General features: G+C 37.0%; 1 protein-coding gene across 2 annotated transcripts; it reads right to left on the bottom strand.

Annotated features, from left to right (window-relative positions):
- Positions 1-444: 444 nt before the first annotated feature.
- On the bottom strand, positions 445-23,408 carry LOC110783840 (ATPase GET3B). 2 transcript variants are annotated; one of them, XM_021988227.2, is made up of 11 exons: positions 23,067-23,403; positions 21,681-21,892; positions 21,518-21,580; positions 21,258-21,368; positions 21,062-21,136; positions 20,880-20,948; positions 20,183-20,248; positions 15,029-15,106; positions 14,848-14,946; positions 13,450-13,584; positions 445-965 (listed from the first exon to the last, which is right to left on the bottom strand). In XM_021988227.2, exons 1-11 carry the CDS (start codon positions 23,242-23,244, stop codon positions 828-830), a joined length of 1,224 nt encoding a protein of 407 aa, XP_021843919.1. In that variant the 5' UTR covers positions 23,245-23,403; the 3' UTR covers positions 445-827. The 2 variants fall into 2 exon arrangements, with proteins under 2 accessions (XP_021843919.1, XP_056696318.1); XM_056840340.1 differs by lacking the exon at positions 445-965 and adding an exon at positions 10,379-10,519 and having other exon boundaries at positions 23,067-23,408.
- Between the last annotated feature and the right edge of the window lie 280 nt (positions 23,409-23,688).

The following is a 23,688-nucleotide window of genomic DNA, read 5'->3' as shown; positions in this document are numbered from 1 at the left end:
ATTGCCACGTATCATGACATTATCAAATCTTTTCCTAAGCACGAGAGGAACTAAGTAAATAAAAAAGAATAATAATAATAATATTAAAAGCTAAAAAAAACTTTTGATAAACTCGAGTTGCTCTTCAGTTTGGATCAATTCGGGTTGATTTAAATTATATAGTTATTTTCGGTTCGGGTAAATTCGATTTTGGGTGAAGATCGGTCCAGGTTACTTCGGTTTGGGTCGTTCGAATATCGGATCATTTCAGATAAAATCACTTACTGGTCGAATCTATTTGGTTTTCAGGTCTGTTTCAGGTTGTCGTTTTGTGTCAAATTCGGGTTACATATCGAATCAATCAGGTCGATTTTTCGGGTCCGGATCAGTTTTCCCAGGTCTAGTCAATTTACCCAGGTCTAGTGAACAGGTGTCATAGACTTCTTTGTATATACACAAAACTACTGGCAAAACAGTATGAATCATGGATTAACTAAAAAAAACTAATCAGGTCTTTCTCTCTGACTAGTGCAGTTATGATCAACAGCCGATGATAAAACAAGCCGGCCTCGCACCACTTGCTGCTAGAACAATTTCTATGGCATAAATGAATACATCCTAAATTCGAAAAATATTTGATACTCTTATAGTTGTATAGATAGTTTCTTCTATTCAACAATTATAACTTCATTTGCAGTGCCTGGAAAGCACCAACATGAATGTCCTCTGATAACTATTAACAAGTGTGTATAATGTGCTGCAAGTACACAAAGAGCTTTCTCATTTGATATCACTAGTTCATCATATGGGGCTTGAGGGTATCCCTGTGATACTGTTAATGTAATACTTCACTTCCAGACAATGTCACCCAAAAATTTAAGAGCTGGAACACCTCTGATCTCTACATCAACAAGTGGTGCCTGAATCAAAGTCAAGGGGGCGAGTTCAGGATCACTCTGTATCACTTCAAGTGCACGCATCTGATCCTGGAGATTTTTCAAATTGCAGAAACAATGCCAAGTTAGAACATGGATTATTAAGATGTTTAATACATTCATATAAAAGCCGCAAGTCAAAGACAGTTATTTGACATTCACTAGGGACAAAAATGAATTTGGCAAGGCTTGGTTACATCACATTACATTTGGAGCTAATGTGTGTGCATATTGTATAGTCTACTCGAAATTACCAATATAATCCATCTTCATTATTTTATAGATTAAAAGAACAACCAGAATAATTTATCTGTTGAGTAAGATTTTCAACCTGTTGGAGTATGTCCAACAGAACTACACACTGTAGAGTTAACACAAATTAATTCGATAACATCAACTTTTCTATAATGTGAATAAACGCTAATGATCGATAAAATGGATATAAATTGAGCAGGATCCTTGCTGTATAGAAATTCTGTACGTTGACAATTTCTTACAATTTAGAAGCGAATTTTTACTATTGAAATCATGTCTGGATTACCGCAATCTCGTTTTATGTTGGATTTGTCAAAATTGGAACCGCTTGATGGAACTAATTATAAGAGGTGGTCTCAAAAATTGCTGATTTATTTAGAACAAGCTGATATTGATTGTGTTGTTCAATGATCGCCCTATCCCTACAACCTCAACTGAAAAAACTATTACTGTTCTTGATACACTTGTTCAAACTGGAAAATCAACTAGTAGTACAACTGCTACGAGTAAATCTAATGAAGAGTATGTTAAAAAGTATGACAAAGACAATAAGGTTGTTAGGGCTCACATGATGTACCACATGACTATCCTAATTTTTGATCTCTGTATTAAAGAAAAATCGGCTAAGGCTATTTGGGAATCTCTTGAGAAGAAGTATGGTGCTGGGAAGAAGAAGTATGTTACTGGAAATTGGCTTAATTTTAAGATGGTTGATACTAAGCCTGTCATGGAGCAAGTCCATGAATATGAAACCTTAGTTGCCGAAGTTCTTGCTGAAGGCATGTATTGATTGAGAAATTGTCTGAAACCGTCTGAAGCATAAGAAAAGGGATCTGACCCTTGTTGAGTTAGTGAGTCATATGAAGGTTGAAGAAGCAAACCAGCTCAAAGATACTCCACTGAAACCCGAGAATGAACTTGCCGTGAGGGAAAATCTTGTTGAAACTAATGTTGATTTTGATAGGAATGCAGGCCATGGTAACTTGTAACTTGAACACGGGACAAAGTTTAGGAAACGCGAAGAAAGGAAAATTTGTGCAGGAAGGGGGAATTGAGAAGAAGTCCACATGCTATGGTTGTGGAAAGGAGGGACATTACAAGTACCAGTGTCAGAAAAGAAAAGCAACAAGGCAAAACCAAAGAGTGAGGTTCATATTGCAGAGTCAGATGATGTGATAGTTGCTGTGATTTCTGAGGTAAAAACCTAGTGGAAAACATAACTGAGTGGATTATTGACACAGGGGCTTCGAGAGATTTATGTGCCAACAAAGACATGTTCGTGGAACTTGAGAAAGCTGGAGAGGGCGAACAAGTCTACATGGAAAATTCTAGGAGCTCGGAGGTACTTGGCAAGGGCAAGGTGATTCTTAAGCTCACTTCTAACAAAACACTAGCTTTACACAATGTATTGTATGTACCATCCTTTCGTAGGAATTTGATTTCTGGTGCTTTGCTAAACAAAGTAGGTGTTAAGTTAGTTCTTGAAGCTAATAAGCTTATGCTGACTCGCAATGCGAATATGTAGGAAAGTGATACCTTAATGGGGGTTTATTTGTTCTTGACTTTGTATATGATTCTACCATGAATAAGAATTCTTCTTCTGCTTATATTATTGAGTCCATTGATCTGTGGCATAGTAGACTGGGACATGTGGGGGTGAGCAAATTGAAACGTATGAAGAGCTTAAATCTGCTCGCCAATATGACAATGGATGGACACAATAAATGTGGTGTATTAGTTGAGTCAAAGTTTGTGAAGAAACCGTATAAACCGGTCACAAAGAGGAAAACAACATTGTTAGAGTTAATTCACACTGATTTGGCAGATTTCAAGAACTTGGAAAGTAGGGGTGGAAAACGCTACTATATTACTTTCATTGATGATTTTTCAAGGTATAGCAAGGTCTACCTTTTAAGGTCCAAAGATGATGCAAAGTCCAAGTTCCTGGTGTATAAAGCAGAAGTAGAAAATCAGTTAGATCGAAAAATCAAAAGGGTAAGGTCTGACAGAGGTGGAGAATGTGGGTAGACATTTCTGAAGGAAATGTGTGAGAAGGAAGACACTATTCATGAGGTGACAGCTCCCTATACCCCACAACAGAATGGCATATCAGAAAGAAAGAACTGAATGTTGAAAGAAAGAACTGAATGTTGAAAGAAATTATGAATGCAATGCTTTTGAGTTCCTGATAACTTGTGGTGCTATCAGCAGAACAGGGTCACTCACAAAAAGTTGGACAAGACTCCGTATGAGTATTGGAAGGGTTACGCTCCTAACCTGAGCCTGAAGGTGTGAGGGTGTTTGGCAAAAGTAGGTTATCCATCTTTCAAATGGCCTACTGTAGGATCGAGAACATTTGATACTGTGTTGGTAGGCTATGTGGAGAACAATGCTGCATACAGGTTTATGAGTCTTGATGATCACTCGATATGCGAGGCTCGTGATGCGGAGTTCTTCGAGCAAGTATTTCCCTTGAAAGATAATGTTGTTACTAATGATTCTTCCTTTGCTACCCCACCTCAAAGACGGTCTTCTCAAGCTAGACGTTCTGCAGAACATATTGAAACTTCCTCTAGGGTTGATGATCAGGAGCAACCTAGGAGAAGTAAAAGGCAAAGGACAAAAACAAGTTTTAGACCTGAATTTCTCACAGCATTCCTCACGGAGATGGAAAATATGGATGGTTTGGATGAATTAATGGTGTGTCTCCAAGTAGTAGATGATGACCCCAAAACCTATAAAGAAGCTATGAGGTCCGTTGATGCGAGTTTCTGGAAGGAAGCAATCAATAGTGAACTTGAATCCATCTTGACAAATCAGATCGAGCCATAGGATGCGAGTGGATTTTCAAGAGGAAAAAGAAGATTGATGGTTCGGTCTAAAGGTTCAAGGCCAGGCTTGTGATTCGAGGATTCTCGCAGAAGTTTGGTGTTGATTATTTCTATACTTACTCTCCTGTGACTAAGATAGCTACTATTTGTATCTTATTTGCGTTAGCATCTGCATTTAATTTGATTGTTCATCAGATGGATGTTAAAACAGCTTTCCTAAATGGAGATCTGGAGGAGGAAATCTACATGGAGAAACCCCCTGACTTTGTAGTTCCTGGCATGGAGAATAAGGTATGCAGACTGAAAAAATCGTTTTACGGTTTGAAGCAGGCACCGAAGCAATAGTATGAAAAATTTTACAACACTGTTCTTAGTTTTGGCTTTGTGGTGGTGAATGATAGTGACGCGTGTGACTACACAAAGATGTTTGGTATTAAATGTTGTGATTATATGCTTATATGTTGATGATATGCTCTTATTTTCGTGCTAGTATAGATGCCATAAATGAAACTAAGAACTTCTTGTCCTCCAAATTTGAGATGAAAGACTTGGGTGAGGTTGACGTGATACTTGGTGTGAGAGTCACTAAAATCGACAAGGACTACGTGTTGTCTCAAACTCATGATGTGGAGAAGATATTGAAGAAGTTTGATTGCTTTGATGTGGTTCCCGTGAGGACGCCGTGTGATCCGAACAAACATCTATTCAAGAATAATGGAACGAGTGTTTCTCAGGAGGAATATGCCAAGGTGATTGGTAGTCTTATGTTCCTGATGAATTGCACAAGACCTGATATTGCTTTTGCAGTGAGTAGACTCAGTCGTTATACCCATAACCCAAGTGGGGAGCACTGGAGTGCCCTCAAACATTTATTGAGATACCTTAGAGGTACTATGGAATGGGGTTTAAACTTACTGGTTTCCCATTGTTACTCGAAGGGTATTGTGATATGAACTGGGTGACAGACAGTGATGAGCTAAGCTCAACAAGTGAGTATGTTTTTACCTTATGTGGAAGTACAATTTCATGGAAGTCAACAAAACAAACGTGCATAGCTCGATCTACCATGGAGGTGGAATTCATTGCTTTAGATCTTGCGACGCAGGAGGCCGATTGGTTGAGAAACTTGTTAGCAGACATTCCATTATGAAGCCAACTCCTTCTGTACCTATACATTGTGATTTACAAGCCGCCATAACTGCTGTGAAGAACAGTGTGTATAATGGCAAGAAGAGACGCATTCGTGTCAGACATGAGTCTATAAGACAGTTTATTATGAATGGTGTGATTTCTCTAGAATATGTGAGAACGGAGAAGAACCTGGCGAATCCTTTTACAAAAGGGTTGGACAGAAGGAAGGTTCTTGAGTCATCAAGAGGTATGGGTTTGAGAGATACTAAACCCGTGTGGTGAATCATCCGAAAGGGATGATGTGTATGAGTTAAAAGCTCTTAATGTATCTAGCCTCATAGACCGAGGTCACTTGTCTAAGTGATGTCATGAGATGCTCCGTAGATACGGTACTTCTTTTCTTAGCCTCATAGAGCCATAGACCAAGACCATTCGAGTTAATGGTGTCATGAGAAGATCTATTCAACTAGCCTCACAGACATAGGCCACTCGAATTAGTGGCGTCGTGAGATGACCGATGAGTTGTATAAATGGAAGGTTGAACTTAAATGTTCTTATTGTTCGCGGAACACCTACGGTGAATGTGAAGGGATGGCCTCCTTCTACGAGTAATAGGATATCTCTCTAGAGCGTTCACTAAGAGTGAGACGGAGTATTTGGTCCCGATGTAACTAACAAAATGTACGTATTTATTTTATAAATACATAAGGGAAGAGGATAATTTCTCAAAGTTTGTAAATATGTGAATTCCTACTATTCTACGGGTTACGCCTATTTACTTGTTTTGCACTCTCTAACATTTACAAAATAATTTACAACAAACTATCCATTTCAAACACTACGTTAGACCTATAGAGCACTATTTTATGGTAACCGATTATTTTGTTTTGAACCGTACCCACAACACTATAAGTAATATTTTTGGCAAACGATTATTTAGTTTTGAACCCTTACCCACAAGGCCACAACACTATAAATAATTAATCCACCCCATTTTGTTCCCAATTGTACAAACCTCGAAAATCCAAGGAGGTTTGTACAATTGGGAACAAAGTGGGGTGGATTAATTATTTATAGTGTTGTGGCCTTGTGGGTAAGGGTTCAAAACTAAATAATCGTTTGCCAAAAAATTTTCTTATAGTGTTGTGGGTACGGTTCAAAACAAAATAATCGGCTACCATAAAATAGTGCTCTACTTAGACTATAATTTTGGAAGGAATCAGATTTGAGGTGCACCGTGGAAAATACCTCTTTGCCGCAACCGACCTGTGGAGTATACTGACACTGCAATTATACAATGCTTTGTTTTTTGATAATCCTCTAATGATGCATGGCCTTGGGTGGAAGTCTTCTAATTCTATCAAGATTCTCCCCATAAATGATAAGACCACCCAATTCCTTTTTGTGAGAGGTGAAATCATCATCGTGTGGTTGTGATCTCCGTTTCCTATACGGAGTATATACGTTTACCTTCTCGCTATAATAAAAAATACACACGAGATTAACCCTAAAAACAATACCAAAACACAAACCCTAAATCCTATTAGAGATTTGAGCAGTTCTTAAGCAGTACCATCTTCTGAGTTCGGGTGCACGAATTTAGAGGAGGATTGTGTTAATCTTGGGGGGCGTTCGTCACTTGAGCATGTACCGGTAATGGCAAAATTCGCTTCTAATTCAATGGCCTTCATACCACGACACAATCATTGTAATCCGTAGATCATCAATCAAGTAAAGTTATTCAAGTTCTCTTATTTATTTGATTTCAATAGCTTTATTTCTTACAATGGAGGCGACAAATCTAGCGTTGCAACACTCTTAATATAAAGTAAAAGTTTTCTGTAGGATTTACTTATATTGAATTAGTTTAGCATCGTCAAATTAGAGTTTTAGTCAATGTCTAAAATGGCGCAAGGTGCACCAAAGCGATAAGAGTCCTAGAACCTAGGGCAAGGTCCGCCCCTCATCCAAGTGAAGGGCACTTTTTAAAATTACAGGTTTCTTTTCTATTATGCATATATATCCGACTATAATAGAGGATTTAAACCACAACAATATATAAACATCAGATTTGCTTCCCAAATACTCTTTGTTTTAACAAAAATAGCATATAACATAGTGTTTATCATGTAGGGCCAGCTGATTATTCATCACTGTCTTCTTTTCTTTCCTTTTCTTTTGGATTCTTGGCCCACTTTCTATTGTTAAGGATTTATATGGTGTGGTCCAGAACACAGTAAATAACATAAAAAAAAGAAGTTTCCAACATAAATAAAAACCAGAAAAAGTAATTTAACGAAGCGGTTAAAGGCACGCTCCATGCGCTTCTTCCAAAACAAATCGCCTATAACTAATTAAACGCTTTACCCTAACGCTTTACCCTAACGCTCTTCAGCGCTTAAGGGCGCTTTTTCATACACTGGTTTCAGTAGGACTTTATTTTCGAATAAACGGACGTGTAGGCAGATTGTTATTAATTAGTTCTACTTTATCATTTTAGGATAATTCTAGCGTTTATATTTTGTCCTATACAAAGGACTTAAGCTATTACTTTATTATTCAGATATTATGATATGAGATTATCAATATAGTTTTCCTGTTTTCTTAAAACTTGTAATTCCTTGAAAGTTGGTGGTTAGTTCCTTTATGCTTTCAATGCTATCTAGCTTATGGTTAATTTGCAGATGATTAAACTCTTGGGAAAATTTGTGGGGAACTACCTTTTATTGTAGTGATTTCGAAAATAAGTACCTTTATGTAATTTATGTGGAAAAACTATCTATTATCTTCGTTTTTTGTTGGTAGCACTACCCCTTTACGTTTTTCATTCGAAATTCCGTCCAAGGGGCTCAACAATAACGATTTACCTCTACTTATTTGTAATTAAACCCTAATAATTGAAGGTAATTTGCCCCAAATATAAGCAACTTTCACAAATTATAAACCTTAATTTAAAAATAAAATGTGGATAATGACTTATTTTCGTGACTAATTACCTTCGTTAATATAAGGTTAATTACCGATAATTGGAAGTAAATCATTATTGGTGGGCCACTTGGACGAAATATTAGATTGGAAACGTTAAATGGTAGTGCTATCCTAGGTAGCACTGATACGGTTACGGGAACGGATACGGGTACGGGGACGGAAAACGGCAAAACCTATGTTACTCAGACACGAGTGTCGGTGTCGTGTCCGACACGGTGTCGGAGTATCTGACACTCCGATCCAAATATTTGAAGACACTCCGACACGGTCAACGGAGTGTCTTGACTTATTTTTTAGACACGGTTTCTATACAAAGTGTCGGATAAAAATATCCGACACTTTCAATAAAAATATAAAAGTAGATGTTAAAGTAAAAAAAGTATACGAAGATCGTGAAATACAAAGATTAGGTATTTAAAAAGGTCTTATAGTACCCAGAATAAATTAAGATTTTAAAAATATTTGTCAAAGTAAAACAATATAATGTGTGTAAAATTATTAATGTCTGCTCTGGAAAGATTCCCTGTAAAAAGTAAAAAAAATACAAAAGCAATGCAAAAGATAAAAAATGTCATGAGTCACGTGGGTTTGTCCCACCTGTGACCTGTCCAACTCCCACCCTTGTTTATTTTATAAAAAAGGTTAAAAAATAGAAAAAGAAAAAAGTGCCCAGTTGCCCACCAGTTTCACGGTTTCACCACTCCACTAAGAACGAAGAACCAAAAAATGGTGGCAGGAAGGCAGAAGGGTTCAGCAATGGAATAGCAGACCATTATCAATGAAAATAAGAATTGAAGAGGGCATTCATCTCGTTTTTGCTTCTACAACAAAAGCCCCAAACATATTTTTTCTTTTCTCTCCTTCCACGACTATCAATTGTTAGATCTAGGGTTTCGAATTCTTCTAGATCTAGTGCATATGGTTCCGGGTAAGACTAATTTTGTCACCTGCTATGTATATCAATGGCTAATTTTGATTTTTTTTTTTACTCCTTTTCTTTTCTCCTCCCTATTACGACACTGTATTTTGGACCCTTTTTCGACACCGGTGTCAACACCTCCCCGGACACGTGTCGAGTGTCGTGTCGCGGGTCAGGTCGTGTCGACACCGACACCCACCGTTAGAAGAAGTGTCGGAGTAACATAGGGCAAAACCAAAATTTTTAAAAACGGGTACGGCTTGGATTCGGCAAAAAAAAATATATATATATATATATATATATATATATATATATATATATATATATATATAGGGGAGGGATCCGGTGAGAACACCTCCTTATGTAAGAACACTTCTTATGGTGAGAACACTTTTACACTCTCTATGTTCTATATTTATTCAACAATTTTCTAAATTTTCAAACTCATGTTCTAAATTTATTCAACGATGTTCTAAATTTATTTAACCATATTCTAAATTGGTTCAACCATATTCTAAATTTATTCAAGCATGTTTTTAATTTTATTCAACCATATTCTAAATTTTTAACTTCATGTTCTAGATTAATTCAAGCATGTTCTAAAATTATTCAACCATGTTCTAAATTTTTAACCTCATGTTCTAGATTAATTCAAGCATGTTCTAAAATTATTCAACCATGTTCTAAATTTGTAAGCTCATGTTCTAAATTTATTCAAGCATGTTCTAAATTTATTCAACGACGTTCTAAATCTATTAAATGATGTTCTAAATTTATTCAACGATGTTCTAAATTTGTTCAACCATGTTCTAAATTTATTCAAAAATGTTCTAAATTTATTCAACAATGTTCTAAATTTAGAACATGAGAATGTAGTCAACACATATACATGTATACATGTTCTAAACTTTTAAGCTCATGTTCTAAATTAATTCAAACATGTTCTAAAACTATTAAACATGTTATAAAATTATTCAAGCATGTTCTAAATTAATTCAAGCATGTTCTAAATTTATTCAATCATGTTCTAAATTTTCAAGTTCATGTTCTAAATTTATTCAAGCATGTTCTAAATTTATTAAATGATGTTCTAATTTTTTTCAAGCATGTTCTAAATTTATTCAAGCATGTTCTACATTTATTTAAACATGTTCTAAATTCATTCAAACATGTTCTAAATTTATTCAAGCATGTTCTAACTTTATTAAATGATGTTCTAATTTTTTTCAAGCATGTTCTAAATTTATTCAAGCATGTTCTAAATTTATTCAACCATGTTCTACAATTATTTAAACATGTTATGAATTTGAAAAACTCTCTCGAAAACCCCGAATCTAACGCCTAACTCGTCTTTAGTTTCGGCTCTTCAATCTACCTTGCCGGCGATCTTACCACCTCATCCATCCTTCGTCCAACTAAGCTCACCTTGCCTCCGGCATTCCATGGTTTGAGGATTTGGAATTGGAATTTAGAACATGAATCTGGATAAATTTCGGATTAATTTAGAACATGAATTCGGATAAATTGACTGATATTAGAATCAAAGAAATCAATTGATTTTAGAATCTCAGAAAAACGAAATCGATTGATTTAAAATTGAAGAAACCGAAATCGAAGAATCTAAGAATCAAAGAAACCTAAATTGAAGAATCAAAGAAACCTGAGAGAAATCAAAATCAAAGAAATCTTACAGAAATCGAATTCGAAATGGAATCACTAGAAGTTATTCGCAATCTGATTCGCGGACCACAACCACCGCCACCACCATATTTTGTTCGAACTCCGATTCACGAACCACAACCACCGCGACCGGTGACGAATTTCTGCGAGCAGCGGCGAGCGTCGTGAGGAAAGTAGAAGCGGCAGCGAGAGGAGAGAAGACGCAGCGGCGTAGAGGAGAGAAATAGCGGCGGCGATAGGAGAAAGAAACAACGGCGAGAGGAGAAAGAAACGGCGGCGAGAGGAGAGAAGAAGCGGTGGCGAGAGGAAAGAAGAAGCGGCGGCGAGAGGAGAGCACAATCGTCGGCGAGAGGTAAGCAGCGGCGGTGCTAGCGGCGGCGGCGATTGGTGGTGGTGTTCGAATAGGAGAGAGAGGGGAGTTGAAGAGAGAGAAAGATTGCCAGAAAATCAGAAATATTGGGGGAAAAAACGTGAAAAAACAATTATATTGGTTTATTTGTTTATAAAAATTACGAAAATGCCATTATAGAAAGTGTTCTCACCGTAAGGAAGTGTTCTCACCGTAAGGAGGTGTTCTCACGAGAGCCTTCCTCTATATATATATATATATATATATATATATATATATATATATATATATATATATATATATATATATATATATATTACCTTAAATTTTTAATAGATATAAAATCTCTATTACAGTGTATAAGTGGACAAAGTGGTGTTATGTACTTATGTATAGGTTGAGCTTATTGGTTAGTCCATGAAAATAGCACGAGCACCCTCAACTAATTGTACTTCGATTCGAATTTATTTAGAGACACGTATATAAAGGATCATATTAGTCAAAAAAATTGACTTTCCTTATTACAATTCTCCCTTCTTTCTTCACCTCTTTCTCTCTCCTCCGTCTTTCTCCTCCATCATCATCATTCATCCCCTGTTACCCAAAATTAAAAAACCAAAAAAACCCAGAAACTATTTTACCAAAAATCCAGAAAAAACTTGTCGGCATGATGGGCGGAGCACAACAACTTGCCGCCGCAGATCCAGAAGGAATTGACGGTGTTAGAATGCATGGAACGCCTGGCCGCGAAGTAGCGAACAAAGGTGGAAGCTTCAATAAGTTTCCGGCCACCGCACAACAGTGTTTAAAAAAGCACGCTTAAAGCACGCTTAAGCCCTGAAGCTCAAAGCTCTAGGGCAAAACGCTTAATTAGGTCTGAGCGAAGCTCTTGTGATTAAGCCCGCCGAAGCGCGCTTAAGCGCATGAAGCCCGCGAAGTGCAAAAAGCACGCTTTTGGCGCTTCATTGAAATTCTTTTTTTTATTATTATTATTTTACGTTGAAAGCATTTTTATATGTTGTTATTGTGTTTTGGACCACTCCCTATTAATCCTTAACAATAGAAAGTATACCAACAGTCCAAAAAAGAAGAAAAGAGAAGACAACAGTCACAACAGCCGAGCCTAGCTTCTAGCTTCTGGATAAACACTATGTTATATGCTTTATTTTTGTTAAAGCAAGGAGTAATATGTTTTTGTTAAAGCAAGGAGTAATATATTTTTGGAAGCAAATTTGATGTTTATATATTTTTGTGGTTATTTTAGTAAGATATATATTCATAATAGTAAAAATCTTTAATTCTTAAAAAATGCGCTTCACTTCGATGAAGCCCGCGCCTTGCGCTTGCGCTTTGCGCTTAAGCTCTAGGACTCATATCACTTTAGTGCGCTTTGCGCTTTTTTATACACTGTCGCACAACCACCGGCCCACCGCGCAGCCACCGGCCCACCACATCAGAAACTTCTCGCGACTCCATAGAATTGGTCGCTTCTCAACGCCGACTCCGATCCCTAACCATTCATCCTCCTTCATATATGTTTAGTGCTTGAATTTTTAGATTTAGTGTTACAAACCCTAGATCTGAGAAAAGGAGAGGAAGAAGAGGAAGGGTACGTCTTAAAGCTTTAAAATCCGTCCCCAAAACGTCCCCATTAACCTCTCTAGCCGTCCCCTACTGGACCTGACGTCCCCACCCTTCAAGAGTCGTCCCGGGGACGTTTTTCCGACGTATCAGTCCCGTACCCGTCCCCTAAACGCACTCCGGGGAAGTACCCGTGCTTCATAGGTGCTAACAAAAAAATATATTAAGTAGGTAGTTTATAAAAATCAACTACATAAAAAGTACTTATTTTCAAAATCACAGTTGTAAAGGTAATTCCCCACAAAACATCCTAACTTCTTTAAGCTAGATAAACTATTTGGTCCGTTAGATTCGTATCTTGGTGATTAGTTTTTGTATAGAGTCGAGCAGAGCTAAATTTCCGCACTTTGTTTAGAATCCATAGATTAAATACATCAAAGAGCACACCAATGTCGTTGAAGGACCTTCTTTCATTCATACGGACGCCATCCGTCCACAAACAATTTTCATGTTTTCCTTTTTCAGATGTCCGCAAAAGAATTTACCAGTCACTTAAGATGGAAAATATACACCACTCAGCCTATGAGACCCCCCCTCCCCCTTCCCCCCGTCCAAACTAACTGTATCTTTCGAACAGTTTTTTTATTCTTATACACTATCTATCAAAAAAAACTACAGTATCAAGCTAAAACTTCTAAAATGGGTGTCAAGACCTAACAAAAGCTTATTATTTTATTTGTGGATAAAAAGGAGTAAGATGTTAACTGACACGGGAGAAGAATTAATAATCTTAATCTGTACCTTCCTCTTCATTGCACAGAATTTGCAATCTGATGTCGATGGTGGCAGAATTTGATTCACAATAAGCCTCTTGACAGGCACATTTTCCTTCTTTAGAGAAGCAGAGAGTCTGGCTGATTCATTAATGGCCATGACCTGCAAAGACAAAAATAAATGGTTTGACACAGATATCACTATTCCAAAAGCTATATTATAAGCTATGCTGCTCAACCACAGTAACATAAGAGTCTACAAGTTACGCCTATAAGTAGTACTCATCACGGACTTAATGTCTCCACAAAATATACAGTAAAGATAGACGATAAATTAAAACAAAGATAAACTATGTTACATGGAAATGCAGAAATAAGGAACGTGACAAACACTAAATCACAAAAAGGGAAACGTATTATGGAAAAGGAAAAGGAGAAATATGCGCACAAAAAATATGTGAAACTCACACTACTAGAATGAGTAGAATAGACTGGAATAACCATGCCAAGTGGTTAAACAAAAATAATCAGCTAAGCAAAGAGAAATAAATTGGCAGACCACAAAGCACCACTACAATTTTACCAACATGGAAGAGAGCAAAAAAGAGATCAGCAGACAGCAAGACGGAACACTTGGCCAGAGAAGATTCTGGAAGACGGAAACGGCCAGAGCTTTTAGAAAAGAGAAGTAACAACTGCAATTTGGAGCAGCAACAGCTGCGATTTGTAGCAACAAGTTTTGTGGCCACTGAAAGAAATTTTAGATCCGCAAGAGGAGTTGAATGAGATTAGGAAAGAGGAATGGGTTATTTTATAAACACGCTTCTCCCATAGGTCGGAATAGCCCGGTCAAAATTTCCAATTACAACTGGGTATAAATATAATTGGTCGCTGGAGAAGATTTCAATTCGAGAGGCACTTCACACTTCACAGACAAGAATTCGACAGTTGGAGAGAGGGTGGTTGAAACTTGAAAGTGGAGTGGAGGCTGAGCCTAAAAAGACAAATGGGTCTTTGCTTGGTGAAGGAAGTATACACTGTGGGCCAAAATGCTTTTCCCACTTAATTCAAGTTGATGTTTCCGCTCTGAAATGTTTTGTTTGCTACTTTGCTGATCATATATTTCCATTTTGGCTACCAAGACATTTTGGAAATGAATATGTCAGCCTCGAGGAGCAATTCTCCATACATCAAAGATGACGCCAAAACAATGAAAACATTGAAAAAACATCCGATGTGGTCAAGTAGCAGCATGTAAATTGAAATCTAAGGGGGATGCCTCTGATATGTAGTATCATGCACACAATTTATATGTCGAAAGAAAATCTGTCAAAGAAAAAAGGCAACAAAATGCTTCAGAAAATAAAAAAGTTAAACTAGATCCTTTATTACTCATAACTGCTTGTAAATAAATATGTCTTTTTACCGTTGGAATAGTGACTATGACGAACTCTGTCGAGTCTGTATCCCGAAATAGCTCACGTACTTGAACCATTCTTTCACGTAGCTTCTCCAGTTTTCCGGCCTGAAACCAAAAAAACCGATCATACATGACTTATTCACAAGAGAAGGTAAAAGACATGGACAACATAAAAGGTTAAGCTTACAGCATCCTGTTGTGGTGGCTTTTCCTGCCCAAAAACAGATTTAAGGGCTGAAGTAGCGGATGTAATTTTCTGTCTTAGCTGCATGTGTGAGACAAAGCATTAAGAAGGGGGAAAAAGCAATTAGGAAGCCAAAAGTAAGGGGTGGGGACATTACAGAAAAGAGATTTTCATTTACAAACATATAATTTCCTTTTGCAACGGCTATGTTTTAAGATACACAATAGGCCTTCACATATTTGTTTCTTTTTTTTTCTCGGTTCTAGATTAGTGGTCCAAAATTTTGGTGCAAATTATCATTCCTTCGATAACGAAAATTCTGTGAGCCCATACATAATGTTTGCACCTATGATACTTCAGATCATTATATTATATCAACATTGTAAAATAATAGATCTAAGAACAAATGAACCCATGCCACTGATGCCAGCACCCAAGACAAGTCACTACTACTAGGCCATGACAAATCCATAACTCGGCATACTTGGACATAATATAATCATCTCAGCATAGATTTCTTTCAGGAAAAGACCTCGACCTTCATTCCTTTTTACCCTAGTCACACCGAATTTTTTTACTAGTGCAACTTATTTATTATTCTCTGTTTTGGGGGGGGGGGAGGGAAAGGAATGGTTTAACACATAACGAAAAAAACCACAGAACCAATCCCCCACCCCAAACGGTCGGATGTCAATTACCAACACCCATCCTTGAAGATCCCATAACCTCACTTTGACCACGGTGCCGGAGATCACCACCAAGGCACCAAATATGCTCATCTGAAAGCTAAGATGACTCTAAAAGAAGTTCATACCCAGTGCCTAAGTGTCACGGTCCGAATGTTTTTGCAGATCCGTGCGGCACGCTCTTGTCTTTTGGCGGCAACGACAAAAGTCTTGTGCAGAATGAGTGTCTCGGGGCTCGTAGAAGCACGAGCAAGCGTTTGATTCAGCATGGGCACTCTTGACTATTGGCGATAAGTGCGAGGGACGAGGGTCGATCGGACTGCTTGTATGCGCACAGCAGACACAAGTGGGACCAACAACGAGAATTTATCTGATTGCGAGACTTTGGGGTGGTATAGAGCGACTCGCAGCACAATATTTATAAAGGCCTATAACAAAACATAAGCAATAAAACAATGGCAACAATTGGTTAGGAGTTCATTCATTCCTACCCCTCATAGAGGTTTATTTTGAATTAGCTACAAACTACCAATAACATAATAATTACATCTAAAGCCTACATACCTATTAGAATAGTCCTAGAAGGAATTAGATAAGCAAAATACAAGCAAAGGAAGGATGGATTCTAACACCAAGGCTCTCGTTATTTATCACAAGGTATGGGGAATAGTGCGTATATCAAATGTACGCAGTGTTACCCTTATTTTCATAGAGAGGTTGTTTCTAGGGATCGAACACATGACCTAGCGGATAACAAGTAGACACTTGACCATCGCGCCAAGGCACGACCTTCCTAAGATGACTCTCTAATGAGTAGTGACTATTTATTACATCCACATATTAGTATCTAGTCTATGCCTAAGGTGGTTGCACTAAGAATGGCCCTCTACCCCTCTCCTCCTGCTCCACAATCCTATCAACACTCCCTCCGCCTTCCAGTCCCATCCGCTCCCCCCCTCCCCACACACACACACACAAAAAAGGTCATATCCCTTCATCTCACCTTTCTTGACTCTTTCCCTCGTCATGTTGTAAACCATTCTACCAGAACTTTTTCTCTTGGCCATCAACCAGAATGGCTCCTTCATCTTTATCATCAAACTCCATCAACCAGAATGCTACTTCATCTTACCTTTTTGTCCCCGCATTTCAAAGTCGAGTTCATGCCATGGCCCTCAGCCTCCATCTTCTACTTTAACAATGTTTTGACTAACTTAAATATCATACCTACTTAAAATTGTTATGTTGAACCTGAACTTATCCTATCTAATCGCTTTAAGCAGGTCAGGAAATCTTAAAGTGCCACATGCAAGATACTGCTCCACAACTCCATGACTGCTACTAAAACCACAACTGAAACCAGAATTATGTATTATTTCCTACCGTTGATAATTTTCCAAAACCTATTTCCAATCACTGACATATGATACTTCCCTTAAGTCATTACCTTTACAACTTAGTAAAGGTAAAACCAACAGGAAATTCTCCATCCATAAATCAATTATAGGAGGCTTATAAATGGCTGCATCACTTCCAGATCACATATCTTTTTTTAAAACCCTACATCGTGCTCCACCAACTTTATTTCATTTTTGGCATACCCCATACAAGTATACCTTTCCACACTCCCTCCTCAATATTTCTTACCACCACCAACTTATTCCTTACACCCACCCACTTTTTTCCTTACACCTACCCACCTTTTTACACTCCCATACTATAACTTACTTTGTCTTATACTCACCCACCTTTTCCACGATTTTCTTAAACTACGTATCTACGTCAAGTGAGTAGGAAAAAAAACAGAACACAGGTAATATATGAAATAAAATTCACATAATATATAAAGAAAAGGATTGGGATTGTATAACATAAAGTTCAGAAAAACATTTTAAGTAAAAGAAATCAAGAAATACATAATATGTACAACCTAACTCGATTAAGCAGTGCAACCTCGGTGCAGAATGCTTTGCTTCTTTAACAGAAAATAGAACTTCTAAAGCTCGACTTCTCTTTAAATTTCCTGAAATTAACTTATAGTTGCTGAACTTTTTTTATTGTATTTTACATGTTTTCTCCGAAAAGTTTATTTTAAATATGGAGTAGTACTAAACTTATTTTCTGAACTTCACTTACCTAAACAGAAATTATTTGCCGCAGAAATTTGCTTATTTTACTTAACTAGCTTTGCTAAAAATTAATTCATTTTGCTCAGCCTAACATCAAATCTTTATTTTTTTATGCAACTAATTTAATAAAAGAAGAAAGGAGCCCAAAAGGTAAACAATATTTACAGTGGAGGGGGAAGTTATTTTCATCTCGAAGGATTCGAACCATAGAGACAGACAACATAAAAATTAGCTGTCAGTGGATCATTAGTGTTCCCACTTCCCAGTGGCCTGTCTTGGACTATGACAAAAATATTTGAAGCTAAAGAAGTGTTTCTGCAGCATGGAGATCCCAGCCAGTTCATTAAGCATGGAAAATTCTCCATTAAGTTGTTAAATCAGCTAATGCAAGGGCACCAATCACATGTGGATTGGGAGAGAGTGATATGTAATAAACTACTACCTCATCCCGAGACTGTCCCTTTCCTTTTTCATCCGTTCCAATTCAGTTTGTCGATGTGAATATTAGTGACCTAATACGCACAAGGATTAAAAAAAAATCTGATTATTGTTCTCTAAAGGCTCAAGCCACAAGGAAACAAGTAACAAGTAACAACAAAGAGACGTGATTGAATTAACTTGATTTAACAAAATTCACCCTCAAACAAAAATAAGTCTCACACACAAAAAATTCACCCTCAAACAAAAATAAGTCTCACACACAAAAATCACACAAGATATTTTGTAAATCAAAACACTCAAAACTTTTATAAATCACTCAATGAAAAAATCAAAAACAAGGTCCTCCTTTTATAGTTAGGAAATCTAATAATAGTAGGACTAGGAAAACTAATTGACAATAACTAAAACACTTCAAATATATCCTATGCTTAAACCTGAAAACCGACTTCAAATGAAGTCCGAAAACCGCAAGCAAAAAACAAACCTAGTTACGAAACAATTAAACAGCAGTCCAACTACTCCCAAACACTAAGTGGCCTCTAAAGGACCACTTTCCAAGTTGCTGATTAAATAAGGATCAGGATGAAACCACACAATAAGCCGTCGCCTTGCTACTGCTTCCCAACCACTGTCCATGAGTGGCCTCTAAAGGACCCCTTTCCAAGTTGTTGATTTGCTGGTCCAGTAGCACCCCATCATCGAAGCTCTTCAAATTGAAGCCGCATCATTTGCCCCTTCCTATTTTTTGCATGGACACACTATTATTTTATTACTTCTCTCTTCCCACTAATAAAATTGACTTATTGAGGGTCCCATACCCTCTCACATTCAATTAAAAAAAAATACTCAACTATTTTCATTTTACATACTTTTTCAATAAAATAATATTTGTTAACCATTTACCATACTCCAAAACTCTACCTAAAACTATGTTCCATGATAAAGGGGCATTCTAAATTGGGAAGGAGGGAATAATAATCAAGCTAGTTTAAAAGGTCTTATCATTTGGATGGCTTTGCATAATAAATTGGCTACTGAAGACAAGCTGAAGATGTGGCAAGTCATAGCAGAAGATCAGTGTGAAACAGCTTAGCCTCTGATCCTTGACTTCAGATATTTACAGTTTGAGCAGGAGGTGGAAGCTGCAAGAAGAGCTAAAAAACCGGTCGAAGGCAGGCTTCAATAGTTCATGGTGTGCGGTTTGCAGAAACGGTATACCATATTTGGCTCCAGATTAATCAGCTTATTTTGAAGGAAATTGTACTGATAGTTTTAAGGTGTTTAAAACTATGGTGTTTAGAAGTAGCTTGACGTTGTAATACAGTAAATGCAAGAGAGGCTTTTGTTGCATTAAGCATTTTGCACGTAAAGGTGCCACTTTTCAGCCCTTCCTAGAAGGTGGGAAAATGCTGGTACTGACGCAGTTTAGTGCTTAGGAGGACGTTTGGTGTTTTGGCATGTAGTTTTAAGTTGTACCTATTTTTGGTGACTAATATATTATGTATTTTCTTGGAAGAAAGAAAATTGAACATTAGCCCCAGTGAACATGTTACTTAATAGCAGACCCAGCTGCAAATCAAACATTGCAAGTTTTAACTTATACAGTTATACCGAGTTAAATTGCTAACTCTCCAACAAGAAAGATGATAGTTAGCCTACATCATAGCTAAACATTTCTACTGTTCACAGTTTTACAAACCATGCTCCTAATATAGGCCAGAGACTCAAGTAGAAAACCAACAAAATGCCACACGTACAAAATAATTGCATTCTGCCAGACAGCAGATGAAAAGTAAATCCCAAGTCAGCTAACCATTAGATACAAATAAAAGACTTTAGGCAGCAAATTGGTGGCTTCACTATTTTCCAATGATTTACCATTCCAAGATTTAGAAACATACCTTTAGTATCTTACCAATGGAGGCATCTAAAAAATCTGGCAACGATAAAAGTCGCAATGTATGACCCTGTTTAAAAAAAAAGTAAAAGAAATTCAATTAAAAATAACAGTGAATGAAATAATATCCCTTCATATAAAATCAGAAGTCTCATTGGCTTGTCCTTTAGTTTTGACTACAAACATGTCAAACTTTGACAATGAATTCTCAAATGTTTGTAGATTTGAAACATTGAAGAATTTATAACTGTCTTTCAGAACATTCCTGACTGATGATTTCTTATGTCAACTGATCCACAATGGTTATGAACTTGTTATTGCACTTATATAAAATGATTTTATATTGCTACAGTCATATTTGGAATATTAATTAAAATAATATCAAAGTCCAATAAAAAACTTAAAGTCTAACATAGAGTAACTCTTAAATTATACTCCCTCCATTTTTTTACTTGCATCACTTGGACTTTGGCACTATTCATATACTAAGTTTGACTTGAATTTTTACCTATATATAATAATCAAATGTTATTATGCAAAATGTTGTTGGATTAGTCACAATACATATTTTCATAATATCAACTTTTATAATTTTTAGAAATACAAAATTAGAGATATTGAATGGTCAAATGATGCATTGACAAGTTGCCGGTCCAAGTGATGCAAGGAAAAAAAACGGAGGGAGTAGTACAATGTCTCACCGTTGGAGCAGTGTCAAAAACAATTCGAGTGAACATACTATATTCTTGTGATTCAAGGAATTGTATCACCTGGAAAAAGAACATAAAGTTTAGGCAGACTTCAATCAAATGATATAACAATCGTGAATAAACAAAATACCAAACTCCAAATCCATTTGGGAGAGAAGGCCAAAGATACATACTTTGGAAATTGCGAGAGCTTCATCTAAGCCAGGCGGTGGTGTGTCAAGAAGCTCCCCAAGTTTCAACTCTCCTAGCTTTGTTGATCAAAATAAATACAACTGGTTAAGAACAACTCAACACACAAAGATCGACTTATAATATTTTAAAGAGCCATATACAGTCCTTTGTCAATTCTATGAGTAAAATGCGACATACCTGCTCTGATAACATGCCAAGGCCCATGCCATCCATGAAATCTTTTACCCCAGTTCCTCCATTTCTCTGACTCATATCACGGAAATCTTCCCTTGCCTTATCTGGGTTTATCTGTAATTATTCAAAAAAGTAAATTGTTTGAGTTTGTATGACACTGACAATTTTTGTATGTCATCACTTGGAATTCAAGCACACACTGAATTAATAGCATCATTACTCATTAGCAATCAGTCCAAATATAAGCACAACAGTCATAATACCTCAAGAGCAAAGAGTGGAGACTCAAGCCCTTCAACGGGCACCAATGTTCCTCCAGTCAGATCCTGTGAATGAAAATAATATTGTAGAGGGAAGCAGAATATCCTTAAAAGATTAGCAAGAGATTTAGCATCAAATATGATGCCTAAAAACAGAGAAACAAACCTGCGCAAAAGAATCACTCAGTGAATGAGCTGGATCTGTCGAAACCACCAGAGTAGGGTGCCCACTGTTAGCAAATTTTACAGCTAGAGATGCTGCACAGCTTGTTTTCCCAACACCTCCCTTACCTCCAAGCATGTAATACTTCCTCTTGGTCCCTGAGGTCATTTCTTCAAAGCCAGCTGAGGCTTCTGCCGGAGAAACTACTGACCTCACTGCCAGAGACATTATGAAATATCAAACTCATCTCCCAATGAGAAGAAATAAGGTTGCAGATTAATCTATGAAACTCAAACTCGCAAACTAAAAACGAGCTTGTTTAGTGATGGTGAAGTTAGAGTAAATGGCAATGTCTATAAGTATGTCCGTGATGCATCTCCATTAGCAAACATTTAATTTTTTTCTTCTTATCTCCTTGTCACTTTTTATTCATATCTCTTATGTAATAATAAGTGGTAAAGAAAAAGAATGAATGATTTGTCCATGGTAAATACTACCTTGGAAATCGTAGCTAGATTCAGAGTCGGACATCCCATGTAAATTTTGGCATAAGCTTCATTACCCTTCCCTTTACTGTTTACCTACTAAACAAGCACTAGCTCATCGTAAACTCCCCTATCAGCAATTAGTTGATACAAATTCTTTTAACAGCAATGCTTAAACATACAAGCACAAAATGTACAACTTGTTTCAATTACAATAGGGGGTTGCCGGGTTGGTGTAGGTTTGGTTTACTCCCTTTCCATTGATCAATTCCTTTCTTTTCGTGTGTTGCAAATTAAACTGCCCCAAATTTAACTTAGCAACAACATATGAATGAAAATGGCAAACAATATTTAAGAAAAATAGTTATAGAACTATGTCTTACAACAACAATACCAAAGCCTTACTCCTAAGTTTCTAACATAATGGAGTTCGGCTGTATGAAACACGGATTTATCTCATGTGGTAGTCCACAGAGATTATTTCCCTACACTCGACTTTATCTCATGTGGCCGTCCATAAAGATTATTTCCCTACACTCGAATTTATCTTGTGTAGCTGTCCACAAAGATTATTTCCCTACACTCACTTCTATCTAGTGTTGCTCTCCGCAATCTGTCTTAAAATAACAGAAATTGCAAATACAAATTCATTGTTTTTTTAATTTGTCTCCAATTAATCTAAGCTTAAATTCCAACCTTTTCCAACTAGTACTCTACCAATTTCCAAACTAAATTGAAATCCATTGATAAAACACAGAGCAAAAAATGAAACTAATAGAAAATCAAATAAATACTATGTTAGTTCAAAATTTAAAAGCAGTAAACTTTCATGCAGCAATAGAAGAAATAATATTCTAACCCAGAAACAAAATTCGGTAAGAAATAGAAGAAATAATATTCTGACCCTGAAACAAAAACCGGTGAGGATTTCTGCGGACATGGAGATGAAGGTGAGGGAACTTAGAGTTGAAGGTAGGATTGAGTCGTATCAGAGGAAGAGGAATAGCGCAATTGGAGGGATGATGAGGGAACCCAACTAGCGACATGGACGAAGCAAATGAGCGGATGAACGCACTCGCCATCTCTGCTGCTGACGCTCAGCGCCTGTACGCATTCCACAAACACACACGACGGGGGTAAACCGGTAAAGGAAAGGAGTGTTTCAGATTTCTGTAAATTGTGTGTTTAGCGGGGTGTTGTCGTTGCAGTTTAGAGTCATTCGATTATCTCTTACAGCATAGTGACCTACAAGTTTGGTGAAATCACAAATTTTTATTTGGCAAATTTGCCAAAAACAATCTTTTATAACTATTTTTTTTGCAAAAAACAATCTTTTATAAAAAAAATTGCAAAAACATACCTAATAGTAAAAATAATTTGCAAAAGACAGTCTTTTCCCATTTTCAGGCGTTGACTTTCATTTTTCCGGCTTGACTCTCACGTTTTTACTTCTTGCCCCCACTTCCCTCCCTTTTTCTCACTTACACCCATTTGGAGCCAAAATAAAACCCAAAAATTACAATATC

The sequence above is a fragment of the Spinacia oleracea genome, chromosome 3 (genome assembly GCF_020520425.1).
Source record: "Spinacia oleracea cultivar Varoflay chromosome 3, BTI_SOV_V1, whole genome shotgun sequence".
Taxonomy (NCBI): domain Eukaryota; kingdom Viridiplantae; phylum Streptophyta; class Magnoliopsida; order Caryophyllales; family Amaranthaceae; genus Spinacia; species Spinacia oleracea.
The sequence above is the reverse complement of the archived record's forward strand: the minus strand, read 5'-3'. Positions and strand labels throughout refer to the sequence as shown.